General features: G+C 34.1%; 1 protein-coding gene across 4 annotated transcripts in view; it reads left to right on the top strand.

Annotated features, from left to right (window-relative positions):
- TBC1D5 (TBC1 domain family member 5) overlaps window positions 1–19,715 on the top strand; it is a 551,029-nt gene that overhangs the window by 294,849 nt on the left and 236,465 nt on the right. For all 4 annotated transcript variants that reach the window (XM_023513703.1, XM_023513693.1, XM_023513698.1 and 1 more), the window contains 3 exons: window positions 16,520–16,628; window positions 18,074–18,163; window positions 18,270–18,344. In XM_023513703.1, coding sequence (XP_023369471.1) covers window positions 16,520–16,628; window positions 18,074–18,163; window positions 18,270–18,344 — 274 coding nt within the window. The remainder of the gene's footprint in view (window positions 1–16,519; window positions 16,629–18,073; window positions 18,164–18,269; window positions 18,345–19,715) is intronic.

The following is a 19,715-nucleotide window of genomic DNA, read 5'->3' as shown; positions in this document are numbered from 1 at the left end:
AAAATTTTAACTACAGGTTGAAAATCTGAGTCTTTAAATCACACAAAGTTATTATGAAATAGTGGGTAATGATACAATTAAGTATGAGTATTATGTGCCTAGAAATACACATATGTGAAAATCCATAAAGTAGCTATGAAATAAAATAATAGGCTACTTTTCAGAGAATATTTGAAATTTAAAAGATGTCCTAGTATCATTTGAACATACGGATATAATTTTCATTCCATGATTATGTAGATGTAGATTTTCCATATTAAAGTGGAAAAGCTTTTAGTTTTACTCCATTCAGCTGTGGGTTTGTCATAGATCACTTCAGTCAGTTTTAGAAATGTGTCACCTATGCCTAGTTCCTTAAGTGTTCTTGTTATTAAAGGATGCTGAATTTTATCAAATGATTTTTCTGCATCTATTGAGAGGATCATATGGTCTTTGTTTTTGCTTCTGTTGCTATGGTGTATTACGTTTATGGATTTGCTTATGTTAAACCAGCCTCGTATCCTTTGGATGAAGCTTACTTGATCGTGATGTATAATTTTTTTAATGTGTAGCTGTAATCTCTTGGCTAAGATTTTGTTGAATCTTTTTCCATCAATATTCATTAGTGAAATTGGTCTGTAGTTCTCCATTTTAGTTGAGTCCTTTACTGGTTTTGGAATCAGTGTGAGGTTTGCTTGATAGACTGTTTTGAGGAAGGTTCCTTTCTTCTCAATGTTTTAGAATAGTTCCTGTACTATAAGTACCAGCTCTTCTTTGAAGATTTGATAGAATTTTGGTGTGAAGTCATCTGGGTCCCAGGCTTTTTTTGTTGGAAGCTTTTTTATTGTTTTTACAATCTCAGTGCTTGATATTGGCCTGTTCAAGAGATCTATTTCTTCCTGGTTAAGTCTAGGGAGATCATATGATTCCAGTTATTGATCCAGTTCCTCCACATTGTCAAATTTCAATGCATAGATTTTCTTGTAGTCAGAGATAATCTCTTGTATCTCTGTGGTATTGGTTATTTCCCTTTTTTTATTTTTGATTGAAGTTATTAGACATTTTACTTTTCTGTTTCTAGTTAATGTGGCCAAAGGTTTATCAATTTTATTTATCTTTTCAAAAAACCAACTTTTTGTTTTATTGTTTTTCTAAATGAGTTTTTTGTTTTCAATTGCATTTATTTCTGACTTAATGTTGGTTATTTCTTTTCTTCAGCTAAGTTTGGGATTAGATTGCTTTTCCCTTTCCATTTCCTTATGATGATTCAGTATGTTGTTGATGTGCTCACTTTCTGCTTCTCAGATTTAGGAATGTAATACGATAAATGTCCTTCTTAGGGCTGCTTTTGCAATATCTCAGAGCGTTTGATCGCTTGTAGCTTCATTTCTGTTATTTTCAAGGAATTTAATAATTTCCTTTTTTATCTCTTTCTTGACCCAACTGTCATTCAGCATAAGGTTGTTTTCATTTTCATGCCTTTTTATGGGAATGAAAATTTTTGTTGGAGTTGAGTTCTACATTTATGGTCTATGGCCTAAAAAGATACATGGTCTAATTTCAGATCTTTTAATTTTGTTGAGGCTTGATTTCTGTCCTAGGATATGGTCTCTTTTGGAGAATGTTCCATGGGCTGATGAGAAGTACATATGTTTGTTAGCTTTGGGATAGTGTGTTCTATATATGTCTATTAAGCGCATTTGTTGTAGGGTTGCATTTAGGTCTCTTGTGTTTTATTTAGTTTCTCTTTAGAGGATCTGTCCAGTTCTGTCAGAGAGGTCTTAAAGTTCCCAGCTATTATGGTATTTATAGACTAACATGCCACTCAGATCATTTAAGGTCTGTTTTACAAATCTGGGAGCATTTAAGTTGGGCACATAAATATTCAGGATTGAAATGTCCTGCTGTTGTATTGTTCCCTTGACCCATATGAAGTGCCCATCTTTATCTTTTCTTAACTTTAGTTGTGTGTTATCCACTTATATCTGAAAATAAGATTGTGAGTCCTGGGCAACGCCTGTGGCTCAAAGGAGTAGGACGCTGGCCCCATGTACCAGAAGTGGTGGGTTCAAATCCAGCCCCAGCCAAAAACTGCAAAAAAAAAAAAAAAAAAAAAAAGATTGTGAGTCCTTCTTTCTTTTGATTTCCATTTGCCTGAAATATTGTTTTACACCCCTTCACCCTGAGACGTCTTTTGTCCTTCAAGGTTAGGTATATTTCCTGGAGCATATAGATGGCTTGTGCTTTTTTACCCAATCGGCCAGCCTGTTCCTCTTCAGTGGGAATTCAAGCCTTTTACATTAATTGAGAGAATTGATAAGTATGGTGGAGTTCTATTCATCTTATTTTGTGAAAGTCTGTTGGTTAATTTTATCCTTTGTCCCATTGTGGAAACTAGGTTTTTTTTTTCCTTTAGTATCTAGGTGTTTACTTTGCTAGTTGGCCTTTGTGGTGGTCAGCATGGAGAATAGGTCTAAGTACATCCTAGTGAGCTTGTCTTGTGAATTTCCTCAATGTTTGCATATCAGTAAAAGATTTGATTTTTCCATCTATTTTGAAGCTTAGTTTAGTAGGATATAGAATTCTGGGCTGAAAATTGTTCTTTTTAAGGTTAGAGGTAGCTGACCACTCTCTTCTGGCTTGGAAACTTTCAGTTGAAAAGTCTGCTTTTGCCCTGATTTGTCTGCTTCTATAGGTCAATTGGCACTTATTCCTGGCTACTTACAGAATTTTCTCTTTTGTCTTAACTTTGGACAGATTCATTACAGTATGTCTTGGAGATACTCTATTTGTGTTGAGATGACCCACAGTTCAATATCCCTGTGAAAGGACTGTTTTGGATTCTTTAATGAAACTTTGGAACTTTTCGTTTATGATATCCTCCAGTAGGGCCTCCATTCCTTTGGGATGTTCTTCCTTTTTGGCAATCTCTATAATTCATATGTTAGAACACTTCTTGAAGTCTCATAATTCTCTGAGCAACTGTTCTGCTTTCTCTCTCTTCTTTTCTGCCTCTTTTACTAGCTGGGTTACCTTAAGAGCATTATCCTTAAGTTCTGAGATTCCTTCTTCTCCATGGTCTAATTTGATATTGATACTTTTCTGTTGCATCTTTAAGTTCCCTGATTGACTCCTTCAATTCCTTAAGCTTTCCTTTCTATATTCTTCATATTTTTCATCCATTTTTTCCTTCTGTTTTTCCTCTTTGTCATCAATTTCTTTATTGCTTTTTCCATCCATATTTTAAATTCCTTTTCTGTCATTTCCATTAAATCTTTGTAGGTGGAATCCTATGTCGTGGCTACTTCATGATCTCTTGGAGGGGTTGCTCTGTTCTGGGTTTTCATGTTGCCAGAATTTTTCTGCTGGTTCCTCCTTATATGTGTTTTCTTCTTGTTCACTTCCTTCTCCTACGTTGTCCTCTCATTGCCTCCTTTACTTTAATTTACCTCGTCTCTGACCTTAGTTGTTAGAGTGGCCTTTAAGTATAAGAAAAAAATTTAGAAAAGAAATAAACAAGAATGGGGGTGAAAGGACAGAGTTGAAGAAAAGAAGAGAAGAAGAAAAGAGAGAGAGAGGAGAAATGGTGGTGTTCATTAGGGTGCTTTGACCCACATCCCCAACTTTGGGACTCGGGGGGGCAGGCTGTGTGGGTCCTTTGAGGTCAGGGTCTCCTTACCAACCTTGGCAAAACCAATATCCCACCTCTGCCAGGCAGAGTGCTGGCAAAGTGACTAGGCCCTGACTAGGGGCAAATAGGTCAGGAAGACATGTATGGGCTTCCTCTGAAACTGAAGAGTGGCTTCAGGTCCCAAAATACAGTGAAAAATAGCATTTGTGTTCTCCCTCTCCCAACACCACAGCGCCACCTAGTGTCAGGCAATATATTGCAATTAATGTGTATGTTTACATATGTGCCTGTATGGGTGGTATGTTTTTTCCACATATTTTCTCTTTTTGTTGTTTTTTCCCTCATTTTTTTCTTTGTTTTTTCTTTTAATGTTGTTACCACTGTCGTTTTTTCTTTTTTTTTTTTTGTTTGTTTCAGTGTATTCTTATTTTTCCATTTTTACCTTCTTTAATATCCAGGGCTCCTCCATTTTGGTTACAGTTTTCATAACCCTTCATAACCCTTTTATTCTTTATTTTATTTTTTTTAAATTTCTCTCTCTTTTTTTCTTTTGGTAGAGATTTTTATACCTTTTTCATCCACATAAGTTTCTCAAACAGCAATTAATATATTGTAGGATCCCAGAGGTCTCACCAGATCTCTCAGGTGGCGTGTCTTTGTCTTTCAAACATTGCCTCCAATAACAAAGTTGTTTGGGGGGAGTGGGCATGCTCAGTTCACCCCAAGGATGGCTGCCCTAGCTCAGCAGATGCACCAGAGTCAGCCAAGCATTAGGCTCCAGAAGACTGTTTGTCCCAAAGGACTTTTCTTGCAATGGCGGCCTGATCATAGCCAACCCAATAGAAACTTCACTCTGCCCAGCACACAGTCTCAACTGCCTGAAGCTACTGGAGTTCCCTTGCTCATCCAAGTCCCTCCAAGGCATTCTAGGAAGCCGTCCAGTCCAAAAACATCAGGACAACCCTTTTTTACCTCCAGTCTTCCATGGGAGGACTGCTGACTGACCTGTACCCATACTGTGGCATCTTCCCTCTAGACTGGTTCTCCTCAACGCCAGACCTCCTCACTGGCTCCTGGAGTCTCCTACTGCTTCACTCTGCCCCAGAGCAATGTTTCTGGATAGAAATTTGGAAGAGGATAGAAGGGAGTGGGATAAATAAAGACAAGTGTTCTATTTGCCATCATTATCATTGCTTCCATCCCTGTTTCTCCTACCACCACTTGGGCTAAGAAAGAACCCATTTTCCTGCCTCTACATCCCTAAATGCCATTTCCAATAATAATGTTTTTAATGGCACTATAGTAGAATGAGAATTTTCCTGTACTGCTAATTTTCAATTTTTTACTTGCATTTCATGCTCTATAGAATCATCTCTTTGGTTCATGTAAAAATATCTGTGGTCGTATAATTAAATTCTGTGGTATTCATTTAGGGATATCTGAATTCTTGGGTGTATAGATAATAGAATAGCAAATGTAAAATACCAAAAGGTTTTTCTTTGTCAAGTCAGAAGTAGATTTGGGTTCCACTGAAATAGGTGAACTTTCAAATATATACTGTACAATTTCAGCAGTAGTGAATATTTATGACTAACATGAGTCTTTTTTGAAATATTTAATTTGGATAAGGAGGTAATGAGAAAATGGTTAATCTTTAATATTTACTGTGATTTAGAGCTTTTTAAGAAATTAGTAATAAAAATACTGCTTCTACTGGTGTTCTAGCCTACATGGGAAACAGGGTGGGACTCAAATTAGGTCTTTATACCCATGGTTCTTTCCTGGTAGGTTAAATGTTTAGTGACTTCCCCCAACCCTCCCTCCTCCTACTGACCAGAAAAGGGATTGTTCCCCCATCTTTTCTTTGGATGTACGGTAACATATCTGATAAATCTATTATTTAAAGATGACATTTCAAACAGCTTCAGCCAACTAGAGTATAATCAGAAACATAGAAATACAGGGGAAATATTAGAATGTCCAAAAAATCTATTTATTAAATATATTTAATTATAGGAAAGCCCTGCCAATCCTTAGCTCTTCTAATTAGTCTTATTTCTCAGCCCCCCATTTTTTCATTAAAAGAGGTGAATATTTAAGATGTTAAAATAGGCTAAAATGTATAATAAGTATAAAGACTAGTTTGTTATCTTTATTTTTATAAAGACAAATTGACCAAATAATAAACAGGTACAGATTTATGATTGCTAAAAACTTAAGATGTAATTCTTAAACGAATTAGGAGCTGATAACCTGACAACTCTGGGCATGAGAAAAATACCCCTAGAAACAAAGTGGAAAGCTCAAAAAGCAAATCAGTTTGTTATTTAATGTAGGGACAAATAGCCATGCATTTTCAAATGTATACCACATTAGTACAAAAATGACTTTTAAGTCTTAGGTTGGTTTTCATACTCTCAATGTTTTTATGCTGATGGAAGAAAGTTGGTTATATGGCAGACATTGACCTTTCATCATGCCAGATAATTGAGATATTATACTACTTTATTCGAGCACGGTTTTCAAAATTAGGGGGTATATTATTTTTAATTATAATTGTGTGAATTTTCTAGTAGCCTTCTGGTGGAGATGTTTCCTTACCTTTTCAGAGGTTGTATGAAATTATGTTATCATTATGTTAATCAAAAAAAACTTAAAGTACATAATTGACTTTACACTAAAATTTATCGTATGTTCAATTTATCTTCATTTTAAATTCTCTTTTCCTGGTTCTTGCTGCCAGTCTGTTGTTCAGCGGGGTTATTTTAGATTCATGATTCAAATCTTTGGTGTGATTCTTTCTCCATCATTGACCATTTTGGGTAACCAATAGAAGTAACACAGTCATCACTAACTTTCGTGTTCATGTTCATTTCTAACTTTCATGTTCGTGTGTGTGTGCACGTCAGAAAAAGCAGTTGGGAAGAAGCAGGGGAATAATGATAGAGACAGAAACAACCACAGGGAAAGGTAATGAGATAGACATAAGAAAGAAAAAGAAACTATTACATCCGTATCTGATAGTCTTATTAGTAGCACCATTTATTAGAATAATTACATACTATGTTAGAGCATCCCTTATGAAATTTCATTGATTTATTTAGCTACGTGTATTGTTTAACTTTTAATACGTATTTTCTTTCCCCAGTTGCAATATACAGGGTATCCATAAAGTTTGTGTGAACTGCACACTATTTTAAATCATACATGAACTTTATGGACACCTTGTATATGAAGATGTATTATATGTGTATATATACTTATTTTTTGTACATATATACCCTGTACCTTTATAGTTGTTGCTTTTTTTTTCTTTTGTTTTTAGCCAGGACTGGATTTAAACCCGTCACCTCCAGCATATGGGGCTGGCGCCCTACTCCTTTGAGCCACAGGCGCTGCCATATAGTTGTTTACTTTTAAAAATGAATATATATATAAGTGAATTATTATCATCCTTAAAATATTTTTAGCTTTGCTGTACAGTACAGGATCCACTGGCAACATTAGGCTATTCAAATTTAGGCCTTAATTAATTAAAATAATACACATAGTTCTTCAATTGCCCTAGCCATATTTTACCTGCTTAGTAGCTAAATGTGATTAGTAGTTGGACCGTCAGATATACAACTTTTCTATCATCTCAGAAAGTTCTATTGGATTAGGCAGATCTAGAGGTTGTCAAGTAAATGATAGATTCAGTTAAAATATGACCCATTTTAGTCTTTTAAGTATTTATTCTAAGCATACATGTATTTCTCCATGTGTAATACACTGTTAGTTAACCCCATCTTGGAAAATATGTTTTAAGAGATAGGATTAACTTTTTTTTTTTCTTTCACTTAAGACAGGGTTTTACTCTGTTGCCTGGGCTATAGTGTGGAGGTATCATCATAGCTCTCTACAGCTTCCAACTCCTGGTCTCAAGTGATCTTCCTCAGCCTCTAAGTAGCTGGGACTATAGGAACTGCAGTACTGTGCCCACTTAATTTTTTTGTTTTTTGATAGACATAGGGTCTTGCTATACTGCTCAGGGTGGTCTCAAACTCCTATCCAGCCACTGTGCCTGGTCAGGAGTAAATTTTAATTAAGACATCAGATTTTGCTAAATAAATGCCTATTTCTAAATTACTAGAAAATAATTTGTTTTCGATTCTGTAAGCATTTCCTTTACAGTATTGCTTATATACAGATTATGTGGCAAATTCTTTATCATATTATAGAAAGTTAAATGTTAAGCCCATGCCAGTTATCGTAAATACCAAGGTAAATGAAGTACTCAGTGGGAGTGGGAGAAGGTGAGGAAGTTTGCAGAGAGATGTTTCAGAAGAGGATTTTTCCTTACTTATCGTGCACAGGGGACATTAGTAAACCATGGAATAGAAAATATATTCACTCCAGACAACTTCACAGTTTATGTGATATGAGATCCTTCTCTCTCATTTCTAAATGCTGATTCTTTGATTAGTAATATAATTACCTTTATTATGTATCTAAATTTCTATAAAATTTAAAATAAAAAGCTTTTTGTAAAGTTAAAAACTTGTTATACAGCTTTTCTTGATTCTTTTTTTGAAAGTATGATTATTGAATTTACCTACTTTATATGACACTGAATTTAGAGGCTTTAAACATATTTTGCGGAAAATGATACATTAAAAAGGAGAATATTGGCCAAACTCAGTGGCCCATGCCTATAATCTCAGCACTTTGGGAGGCCAAGGTATCCACTTGAGGCCAGGAGTTTGGAATAAGCCTGGACAACATAGTGAGACCTTATCTCCACAAAATATAAAGAAATTATTTGGGTATGGTGGCACATACCTATAGTAGTCTCAGGTTCTCTGGAGGCTGAGGCTGGAGGATCACTTGAGCCCAGAAGTTCAAGGCTGCAGTGAGCTGTGATTGCACCGTTGCCCTCTAGCTTAGGCAACACAGTGAGACACTGAGTGTTGTATATCAGAGCCCATAACTGTTTTAATTCAGTTCTTTGTGTTCTTGTGGATATTGGTGTAAAGGCTCAAGATTTCTCAATTCAGAGCTCAATTTAAACTGGAATCAAAACATCTCAAATGAATTTAACAAACCTCCAGTCTTTGAACTATTCTTTGCCTTTGTTTCAGTGGAACCTCATCATATGATAACACATTTCCCATAGACATATGAAAAACTCCATTTTAAGGTTGTGGTAATTGTGAATTCTGTGTGTATGTATCTGATATGTCCTGGTGTTTCATTTATGTAAGGGGAGAAAAAAAGCTTTAAATAAAAGTAAGTTTTAAAAAATTCCTGATACAGGAAGCAAAAAACCAGTACAGTTTCTAATTGCCTTTTAGAGACTCTGAGTTCCCTCATTACCTGTGATTTAAGCTAAAAATGAGGTAATTATAGATAACATCAGTGTTTATCTGGTTGATCTTGGCACCTGCAGTCCTAATGTTGTAGCTTACCCATATCTGGTGCCATACTTTACAGTCTGATGCTGACATACCTAATTTACACTTCTCATATTTCCATTGATTTTGTTAGATGTTCCTTGTTCTATTTGAATAGTATTTTCAAAATCATACTTTTAAAATGAAGCAAAAGTATATGTCCTTCTAAATATAATGTTGGAATTATGATGTAGTAATTTCATTGATAAAAATCTTTTATTTATATATTTTGATACATATTAGAAACACTTAAAAATTCATTGTTCCCCTTTTCCATTGTGTTTGATAAAATGAATGTAACCATAATTAATATGGCAATTTTTAAATATTAGCATACACTTTAAGATTATAAAATTGTATAAATCTTTTTGTGTTAAGTTCAGCTTTCTTACTTGTACTTCCTCAGCTTCAAATATTCTACCCATGTAATGCTGATGTTATCCTGTTTAGGATTAGATCATCCTTCATCTAGCCCTGGCCTTTTGGTTCATTCTCTCTCTAGTAATATCTCAATAAGATGATTATGGTTGGTTGGGTGACCTGGCAAAATACATGGTCATATATGAAAGGTCCCTTCACTACCACCACCATCACTACCACACTCTCTATAACTACATCTCTCAGGCAGCCAAAAGCATGTCCTATTTTATAGTCTTCTACTGCTGTCTTTGACCTTTTGGGCTTCCCCAGGGTGATAATCCCTTTTCTTATCCACTCAGCAATTTTATTATCAGTAGAAGCCTAAGTAACTATTCTTAAACAAGTATTAGAGATGTTTGCTTCTAGCTTCTATGTAGCCCTTGAACACTTTGCCATGGTTGTTGTTGTTTGGCTTTTTAAAGTTAGCCCCATAGAGACATTGTTTCCTGTCCAAACGATGCCTGAAAATGGAGTAGAAGCCGTCATAAAAAATATACAGAATAAAATTAATGTTTTCTATAGTGTATCACCATTTGGGACATTGATTCAGAAATTTTCTTGTCCTGAGTTAGGACATAATTTAGTCTTTTATGAATCATTTCATTTAAAAAGTATTCAGACAAATTTAGAAGGAACTAACTAGTTTCATACCACATTTATGTGTATATCTTGGGAAGATACTACATTAAAATGTGTAATTAGAAATAGGTATCTCTTTATAATCATCAGCCATATTTATTCACTGTATATTCTAATTTGTTTCCATGTCCAAAGCCATTGCAGGAGGCTTAACTACGTAAATGGGTGTTCTTAGAAGACATCAATTGCTGCTGCAAAAGTTGATTTCATTTTTTGAGAAATAATTGTCACACTCACAGCCAACTTATTTAATCAGTCACAGTGTTCTTTTCAGAGAAATGCTGGTATAAGTTCGGAGTTCTCAACACAGTGCTTCTGGGGCAACCTCTATTAGTCTATTAACATTAGCAGGAGAAATGAAATCTACCCATCCCTGCTTCCATGCTGATTGTTTTCAGGGACATGGTATCTGCAAAGTAGAGTAGTTGCCACTAGATGGCACTAATGCTATGTTAAGGCCCAGGTCTTTATCATCTATTCCATTTAATGTTTTTACACGCATAAGTGCCCCGCTTGTTCTTAGTTATCTGTAGCTGCTGTCTTTAATTTACCTTCTCAGTGGAACTGGGGAAAACTTATCTGTATGTCCTTGGACTTGATTTTCACAAACTAAAATCTGAATAAAAAAGCATATAGACACCTGTCTCTCCTGCTTTGTTGCCAGAGGTCATTTTTGCCTTTGATGCCTGGAGTATCATGTTTCCTGTTAGTATTTCTCATCTTCTATATTATTCCAGAAAGATAATTTCCTAATTCTAATTTTTTTCTTCTGACAAGTTATTTGATTTTTTTGAAGCTTAATTTCCTCATTCATAAAGAGTTTAAAAATACACACCCTAAGAGTATTCCTGTAGAGTTTAGAAGTGATTTACACATTATATCATAAATGGATTTTTTAGCAATTTAATGAAATCATTTTCAGATCTTTGTTATTCACGCACACACTATTTTTGTGTGGGAGACGAAGTTTAGCAACTACCTTTCTTGTGTTATTGTTAATTAAACTGAAGAATTCTATGGACCAATATTTTTTATTCTTTTCCCATGTCTTCCTTCATGTTCAGGAGCAGGTCCACCATTCCTATTTGTGATTACAAAACACTTTCATTTTTATCAAGCTCCCCTAAAAGGGCCAAATATTTCAGCATTTTGCCCTTGGGGGTCTATGTAACCTTTGATAACTCAGTTCTTGGAAGTGGTATTGCCTATGGTGCTACTATTATTTTATATCCTGAATTTCAATATTTAAGTACTAATATAAAACCATTTCTCCTTCCTCTGTACTACAAGTGTTTTGTATTAATCATTTTATTGTTGGTTTCAACAGCCATCTGTCCATTTCTTAACTTCATACATTTAAGAAGTATGAGTGTTAATCACATAGTAGGCACATAATAACTGTTGATTGTATTTACTCTATGTCACAGTTTATTGAAGAAACACTATTCCGTAGAAGAGAAAGGCAATTAATATATTATCTTGTGGCCTTTATGCTCCTCTGTTGTTAGAGCTGTTCATCAGTTTGAGATGTTATGCCTTAATTAGAACTGTAAGTACCTATGAATAAATTTAAATGATTGTAAATTTCAGAGATAATGTTTCCAATTCACATGCCTCAGTCTCCTTTTCTCTGTACCAACACTGTAATCAAGGTACACGGTCTTATTTAAGCTAACAAATAATTATCCTTCATTACATAAGTAGTATGTAACTTGACCTTAAAAGCCTGCTTAACTTGACAAGATAGCGATGAATCTAGCCAACAGCTGTGCCTGTATTTTCACAATTTCTTGGTACTTGTGAATAGGAGCTGATTTTGGAAAAAACTTTATAAGTCATTGCTTCATACTTCCCTATCTAATCTGGAATTATTCGTGTTTTCAGGCCATGGAACTGCACGGTATCTCACAAATTATGATTCCTTTTGGTTTCAAAGTACTGTACATTTGAAATCTGTGCTTTTTGTTCACAAATCACAAGCCATTTAAACATACTTATGGTTTCTAAGATGTATAGGCAGAGCCCAGAGTTATTATAAGCCCACAGACCCCTTCAGGAAAGCAAGTAATATGATTTTCTTGTTTCCTAGTGCATGTGAAGATTGTGTTTACACTATACTATAGTGTATAAAGTGTGCAGTAGTATCTAAAAACCATATATAGCTTTATTTAATTTTAACAATACTTAATTGCTAAAAAATTCTATTGATCATCCAAGCCTTCAGTGAATTGCGATCTTTTTGCTGGTGAGGGATCTTACCTTGATGGTAAGCATTGTGGCTGCTGAAATTTGGGGTTGTTGTGGTGATTTCTGAAAATAAGACAGTAGTGAAGTGTGCCATATTGATGGACTGTTCCTTTCTCTGTCACACGTGATGCTGTTTGGTAGCATTTTACCTGCAGTAGAACTTCTTTCAAAATTGGAATCATTCCTCTAAGACCTTCCACTGCTTTACTAAGTTTACATAATATTCTAAATCCTTGTTATCATTTTAACAATGTTCACGGCATCTCCACTTGGAGTAGATTTTATCTCAGGAAACCATTTTGTTTGTTCATCCAATGAAAGCAACTTCTCATCCATCATAGTTTCATCATGAGATTGCAGTTATTCAGTCACATCTCCAGGCTTCACTCGAGATTGTAGTTGTCTTGTTATTTCCACCCCATCTACAGTTACTTCCTCTATTAAAGTCTTGAACTCCTCAAAGTCATTCATGAGGATTGGAATCAACTTCTTTCAGACTCTTGTTCATGCAGATAATCTGACTTCCTCCTATGAATCACAAATGTTTTTAATGACATCCAGAATAATGAATTTTTTTAGAGGGTTTTTAATTTACTTTGCCCAGATACATCAAAGAAATCATTATCTATGCCAGTGGTAGCCTCACAAAATGTATTTCTTCAAGAACAATAACAAAATTTAATTTTACTCCTTGATCCATGGGCTACAGAGTGATGTGTCAGCACTGCCATTTATCAGAGTGTTAGGGTAACAAATTATATTGTCAGTGAGCAGTAATATTTTGAAAAGAATCTTCTTTTCTGGTCAGTAGGTCTCCATAGTGGGCTTAAAATATGCAGTAAACTATGCTGTAAACAAATATACTGTCAGCTGGCTTTTGGGGCCGTTTATAAAATACAGGGCAGAGTAGATTTAAAATAATTCTATAGGATCCTAGATTTTCAGAATGGGAAATGAGCATTGGCTTCAACTTAAAGTCATTTTTGGCATTAGCCTCTACCAAGAGAGTCAGGTTTCTTTTGAAGCTTTGAAGCTAGACATTGAATTCTCCTCTCTAGCTATGAATGCCTTAGCTGGCATCTTCCAGTAGAAGAGTATTTTGTCTATATGGAAAGTCTGTTTAGTGTAGCCACCTTCATCAGTGATGCTAGCTAGATAATCTGGATAATTTACTGCAGCTTCTCCATGAGTACTTGCTGCTTCACCTTGCACTTTGATATTCTAGAGAAAGCTTCTTTTCTTAAATCTCATGAATAAAACCTCTGCTAGACACCAATTTTTCTTTTGCATCTTCCTTAATCTTCACAGAATTCAAGAGAGTAAGGACCTTGCTGTTGGATTAGGCTTTGGCTTGAGGGAATTTTGTGACTGGTTTGATCTTCTATAAAGACCATTCAAAATTTATTCCTATTAGCAAGAAGGCTTTCTTATGTTTACTGGAGTAGCAGTTTTGATTTCCTTTAAGACCTTTTTTTTCCTTCCTCATTTTTTCTTGCATTCAGCAATTGCTATTTGATAACAGTAGACCCAGATTTTTTCCTAAATTTGTTTTCAATATACCTCCCTTACTAAACTTAATAATTTCTAGCTTTTGATTTAAATTGAGAGATGTAAGATTCTTTTCCTTTCATTTGAACACTTAGAGGTCATTATAAGGTTATTAATTAACCTAAATTCAACATTACTTTGTGTCCGGGAATAGGGATACCCAAGAAGAGGGAGATAAGGCATACCAGGTCTGTGGAACAGTCAGAAAACATACAACATTTATTGATTAACTTTGCTTTCTTATGGGTGTAGTTCATGACACCCTAAAGCAATTATAATAATAACATCAAAGATCATAGATTACCATAACAGATACAGTGAACATCTTGAAATATTGAGGGACTTACCAAATGTGACAGAGATACTGAGTGAGCACATGCCAATAGACTTGCCTAACACAGGTTACCACAGACTTGAATTTGTAAAAAATGCAATATCTGCAAAATGTAATAAAATGAAATGACATAAAATGGGGGGTGCCTGTGCTCTTCTAATGTACTTATGTATTCATTGTTGATCTCATCTTTGAATGTTGCTGAAACTATATGAAAACAAAACTTGAACAAACCATTTGAGACATGGGTATATATATGCAATTGTTTGGAAGAAAAAAATATTTAGAATATTATAAGTAATGCAAATGGATTACAGTGATTTTAAAAAGTCACAAGATTTCAGTGAATATTTCTTTCATCTTGGAGTGGCTAAGAATTACATAATGGAAAATAATGGACAGAACAAGAAGAGAAAATAATGTTAGATCTTAATTATAAACAAAAAGCTTCAATTTGTTGACATTCAAGATAATTGGGATACAAAGATAGGATGTCTTTAATGTTTGAAAAACATCTCTCGGATCAATAGTAGGGCATGCTAAAATGAAAGTAGTATTATAATTATTACAATAATATTTACTTTTGAAAATTATATGCTGGATATCCTTCTGAGAGCTTTTTATATATTCTTTAAATTCTCATAATTAATTACTTGAGGTAGATGCTCTTATTATTCCATTTTACACATGAGGAAACTAAGGCATAGAGAGACTAAGAAACTTGTTCATGCTTGCGTGTCTAGTAGATAGTAAGCTAAGTTTTTTCCTGACTGTATGGTTGACCTTTTCATACCAGGAGTGTGGTTTTGATGTCCATGCTTTTACCCTCTATCTTGTACTGCTTAAAATGGGCAAAGAACAAGAAGGGAAGTTTTGAAAAAGAAGAAGTCAAATGACCTAAAAACAATTTTTTTATTTCATTTTATTTTACTAATAGAGAATGAGAGTAAGAAATTTTTGTGGAGTGGTGATGGAAATTTCTAGCTTGGGGTTGGAATGTTTGCCCTTTTGGCAAGTTACTTAGAAGCCCTTCTTTGCTGAAAGCTTGTGTGATTGGGGATCCAGAACACCAGGTTAAAGCTGGAAGTTCTGCTAGCGGCAGTAGGGAATGTTCCATTGTCTTTGGTCACTCTTCAGAATGGCAAAGGTGCATCATGCCCCATGGTCAGTATTTTGAACTTTAGGTGTACACTTCCTTATGTTCATCATTCTAAGCAAGGCTGTCCTTTCTCAAAATGAGTGGGGTCTTGCTAGTGACAGCTGTATAATATAAACAAAGATTATTGAGAATTTTAGTGGCTTTTTATATAGGAAATCTGTAGGGTTTCAGCTTTGATAATAAATGTTCAGTTATGAGTTTATTTTATTGTGGTGTGATAGAATTTGAGAGAAGTTTCATGAGCTGATCTCAGTGGCTACAACTTAAATGATTCTTAATGTTTAGTTTGGTGCAAGATGCAGGGAATATAGGTCTAATTCCTTTATTCAAACTCAGTAAATGGTTTGGGACAATTAATTTCCAATTGTTTCCCAGTAGAGCAGATTTACTTGTATATTAATGAGGCACAGGTGTTAGGCCCCTGGTGTCTGCATGCCTGGGAGGCATATTTCAGTTGTTTATCTACTCAGCCGTAGGTACTGCAAGGTACTCAGGCTTGCCTTTAACAATTTTTACAGTGAGGCCTTTTAATTTTTTGATGTTTTTTCAAATTTTCCTACACCTGTTAAAATTTTAAAACTGATCATGTAGGAAAAATTTGCAGAGGTTTCAATATTAAGTAGCACTAACAGTTAAAGAAAGTAGTCTTCTATTATACTTAACTCCTCAGCTTGGCATTAAAGAAAAACAGGTTCATTTAAACAGATATTTCACTATATCTGTTGAGAAGCCAATATAATCAACATTACACCTTTTTGTTGTATATTTTTGAAGTGTGTATGTGTATTTTTGTCACAGCTAAAAACAGTCATTTATTTATATTAATATTCTTTTCTTTTGTTGTTTATACACTGAACTGCACTATCAACATCTTAAAGGAAATGTAATAGCCTCCATAGAAATGAATTTCAATAGCTGGCATAATTATAGCTATCTACATATTCATTAAATCTACAGAAGAACTGTATCCAAAAAGACAGCCATGCGTTTAGAAACAGTACACAACTAAATATATATGTTTTAAAAGTTGTATTTCTTACACTTATTTAAAATTAATTTCCAGTAGCATTCCTCTCCAAGCAGATGAATTTTAACAAAAGGATTCCCTTGCTTTGGTTTCTTTCATGTAGGAAAGAATGGGAAGAACTATTTGTAAACAACAATTACTTGGCAACAATAAGGCAGAAGGGGATTAATGGGCAGCTGAGAAGCAGCAGGTTCCGCAGCATTTGCTGGAAGGTAAGAAGAAAATATTTATTTACAGTTTGTGGTTGCAATATATCAACACATTACCTGATGCCCTGGAAGATTACCCATGAAGGGGATCACTGCATTTTCCAAAAGACTTCACTCCCATTATTTTGCCCATCTTTGTTTATCTTTCATAGGACATTTACTAATAAATCCAGAATAACTGGTGACGGTAAAGGAATCATGTGCGATAACTGTCTCTTTTCATGTTTTGTTGGTGTAGTATTCAGAAGAACACTTTCACGTTCCCCAGAGGCTTTTGCAGAATTTTTGAAGCTGGGCAGGGGAAGGGAATCGGGGAGGCTTTCGAGTTCCATCATTTAGTCTTCTTCCCTTTTTTCTTTATAACTAGCAAATGTAAAAGATTTTTTTTCACATTTCTTTTACTGAAAACACAAATTGAAGAGCAGGAAGAAGTAGAAGGAAATTGGGTTATTTTCCTTCAGAGGGAAAAGGCCATTGGTGACTAAAACTAGTAATAATAATCTATAGTTAACTCTTCAGTTGCTTTAAATACTGTTTCTTTTTGTTCTCCAAAAATGAATTAGTTTATGTTTAGACTCATTTCTATACTGACTTCTACTGAAAGCTTTTTCGTTATCTGTGTGCATAAATGGAGCGTACAGAGTTTGTGAAAGTAAAGATAGTAAAGAACAAATGATGCATTAGACATTTTTAGATGTGATAATTTAGATTTAATACTTATATTTTTCTTCTTTTAGATGCAGGCATTAAAGGCAAGAGACCTGTAGCTTGAGGATTTATATACAAATATATGTGCCCTACCACTATTCACTGTTGTTTAACTTTTAGTATCTTTCTTTTTCTAAAAATAAACCTAAATCTAGATTTACTTTAATGTTGTATTAAACTAAATTAAATCAAATTTGTCTTTTTAAGACTGCTTGTTATTTTTATAAGCTGATTGCCATTTGTAAATTATAGTTTGCTCTGTGAAAGGAATTCCTTTGTGTTTCAGGCTGTGTCCTTAGTCCTTACACTGTCTTTTGCTATATTTTACTCATTTATTTTACGACAAAACCTTAAGCTTAGTTTCTGACTAGATCTTGTACTTCTTAATAATCCCCTACCACTGTCATTAAGATTAAAATGTAAAAGGTGAGTAATACTTGGACCTCAATGAATTTTTCTTCCTTTGCAGTATAAATCTGGTAGGGAGCTTGGTTCCATTTGTGCTATAGCTTTTATATCCTTGTTTTTTGGTTTTCTGATTGTTCACTTTTTGAATTTTCTAATTGTATGTATTTAAATATCTCTAACTCTAAGTTATTAGTAATTGGAATTGAATGATTGTATAAATATGAAATATCTTGAATGTGATTTCTTTCAATTTTCAAATAATTCTGTTTGGCATAGTTTCACATTTTATATCTTTTGATTGTTATAAAAGTTTCCTCTTTGTTTCTTCACAGCTATTTCTTTGTGTTCTTCCTCAAGATAAAAGTCAGTGGATAAGTAGAATTAAAGAGTTAAGAGCATGGTATAGCAACATTAAAGAAATAGTAAGTAAATAATAAATTTAGTTGCTGTGATTGTTTTCTTATGCATACTTAAAATTCAGCAGCCTCTAATTCTTATGTGTGTGTGTGTTTTCTTTTTCTTTACCAGCATATTACAAATCCAAGGAAGGTTGTTGGCCAGCAAGATTTGATGATCAATAATCCCCTTTCACAGGATGAAGGGGTAAAGTTCCTCTTTATTGATATCTCAACCTCTTTTGCTCACAAGAATATGCTTATGTGCTTGGTTATCAATCACTATGAAAACGATATCTCATGCCAACTATTTTCTTTATTATGTATATGCTATTACCTAAAACCTGATGGAAATTGTTTTATGTTACATACATAGTATACTGTAGGAAATTAAGTATCTATTTCTGTGGAATAGCATTATCTGTAGCATCTACGAGTAAAATAGAAGAGCATAAAGATGAGAATAGAACCGTCTCATCAAGTTTGAAATGTGGAATGAGGTGGCTCAGGAAAGCCTCATGATAAAGTAGAGAAGGGTTCACTTGGCAAGACTAACTTCCAGGAAGAGAGAAGTAACTATTTGTAGTGAATGAGTCTGTGAAGAAGTTTAAAAAAAGATCACGAAAAAGATCAGGCCTACTTCTCATATTCCAATGAAGACTAGGAATAATTACTACTTTAAAGATAATATATAACTTTAGTTGTTGCTTCTCTAATCTTTATCTGTTTACCTAAGAATAAGTTTTTTTTCTATTTCATTATAATGTTAGCATTTCTTTTTCTTGATATAATAAGTATCCTGTAGTCTTTGGTATAGAAGTATAAAATATTAAGTGATTTTTAAAACCTTCCCTAAATTTACATTTTAAAATACATGCTAAAATTTACTGGATTATCAAACCAAGTGTTGTAGAAAACATTATGTATCTTCAGTGCACTGGGAATTTAAGTCAGGTTCAAGCTGGAGCCACTTGACCAATGTGTCCTGCTCTAATCCAAGCACTTTTGTATTGTTGTACAGTAATAATAGTGTATAGCTGTGAAAATTATTCTTCTCTTTATATCATAGATGTTCTAAAAATACACAGTCATTCTCAGTATATGGGGGATTCTTTCCAGGACCTCTGTGGATACCAAAACTTTTAGGTGTTTATGTCCCTTGTGTAAAGCAGTGTATTGTTTCTGTGTAATCTATATGCCTACTAAAATGTAAATACTGTGTAAAATTATCATACTGTATTTTTTAAGTTGGTATTGTTTTTTTATTGTTGCATCATTTTTTATTTGTTCCTAATGTTTTTGATCTATAGTTGGTTGAATCCTTAAATTCAGAATTCACAGATACAGAGTACTAACTATATTCAATAATATCAAACTGGAAAAAGTGATGTTAGAGTAAGGGTGTATTTGAGAGATTAAGCTAAATTTTAATAAAAATGATCCCAATCTCAGGTTTTCTATCTGCACTAAAAAATAACTCAGGAAAGGATAAATTTAATCATTTAAATTATTAAATTGAAATTACAAAAGTCAAGCGAAGATGTGAGATTCATTTAAATAGGTTGTTTTCCTTATTTCA

The sequence above is a fragment of the Otolemur garnettii genome, unplaced genomic scaffold (genome assembly GCF_000181295.1).
Source record: "Otolemur garnettii isolate 467f Iridium unplaced genomic scaffold, OtoGar3 scaffold00002, whole genome shotgun sequence".
Taxonomy (NCBI): domain Eukaryota; kingdom Metazoa; phylum Chordata; class Mammalia; order Primates; family Galagidae; genus Otolemur; species Otolemur garnettii.
Note: the sequence above shows the minus strand (reverse complement) of the source record. Positions and strands in the feature narration are given on the sequence as shown.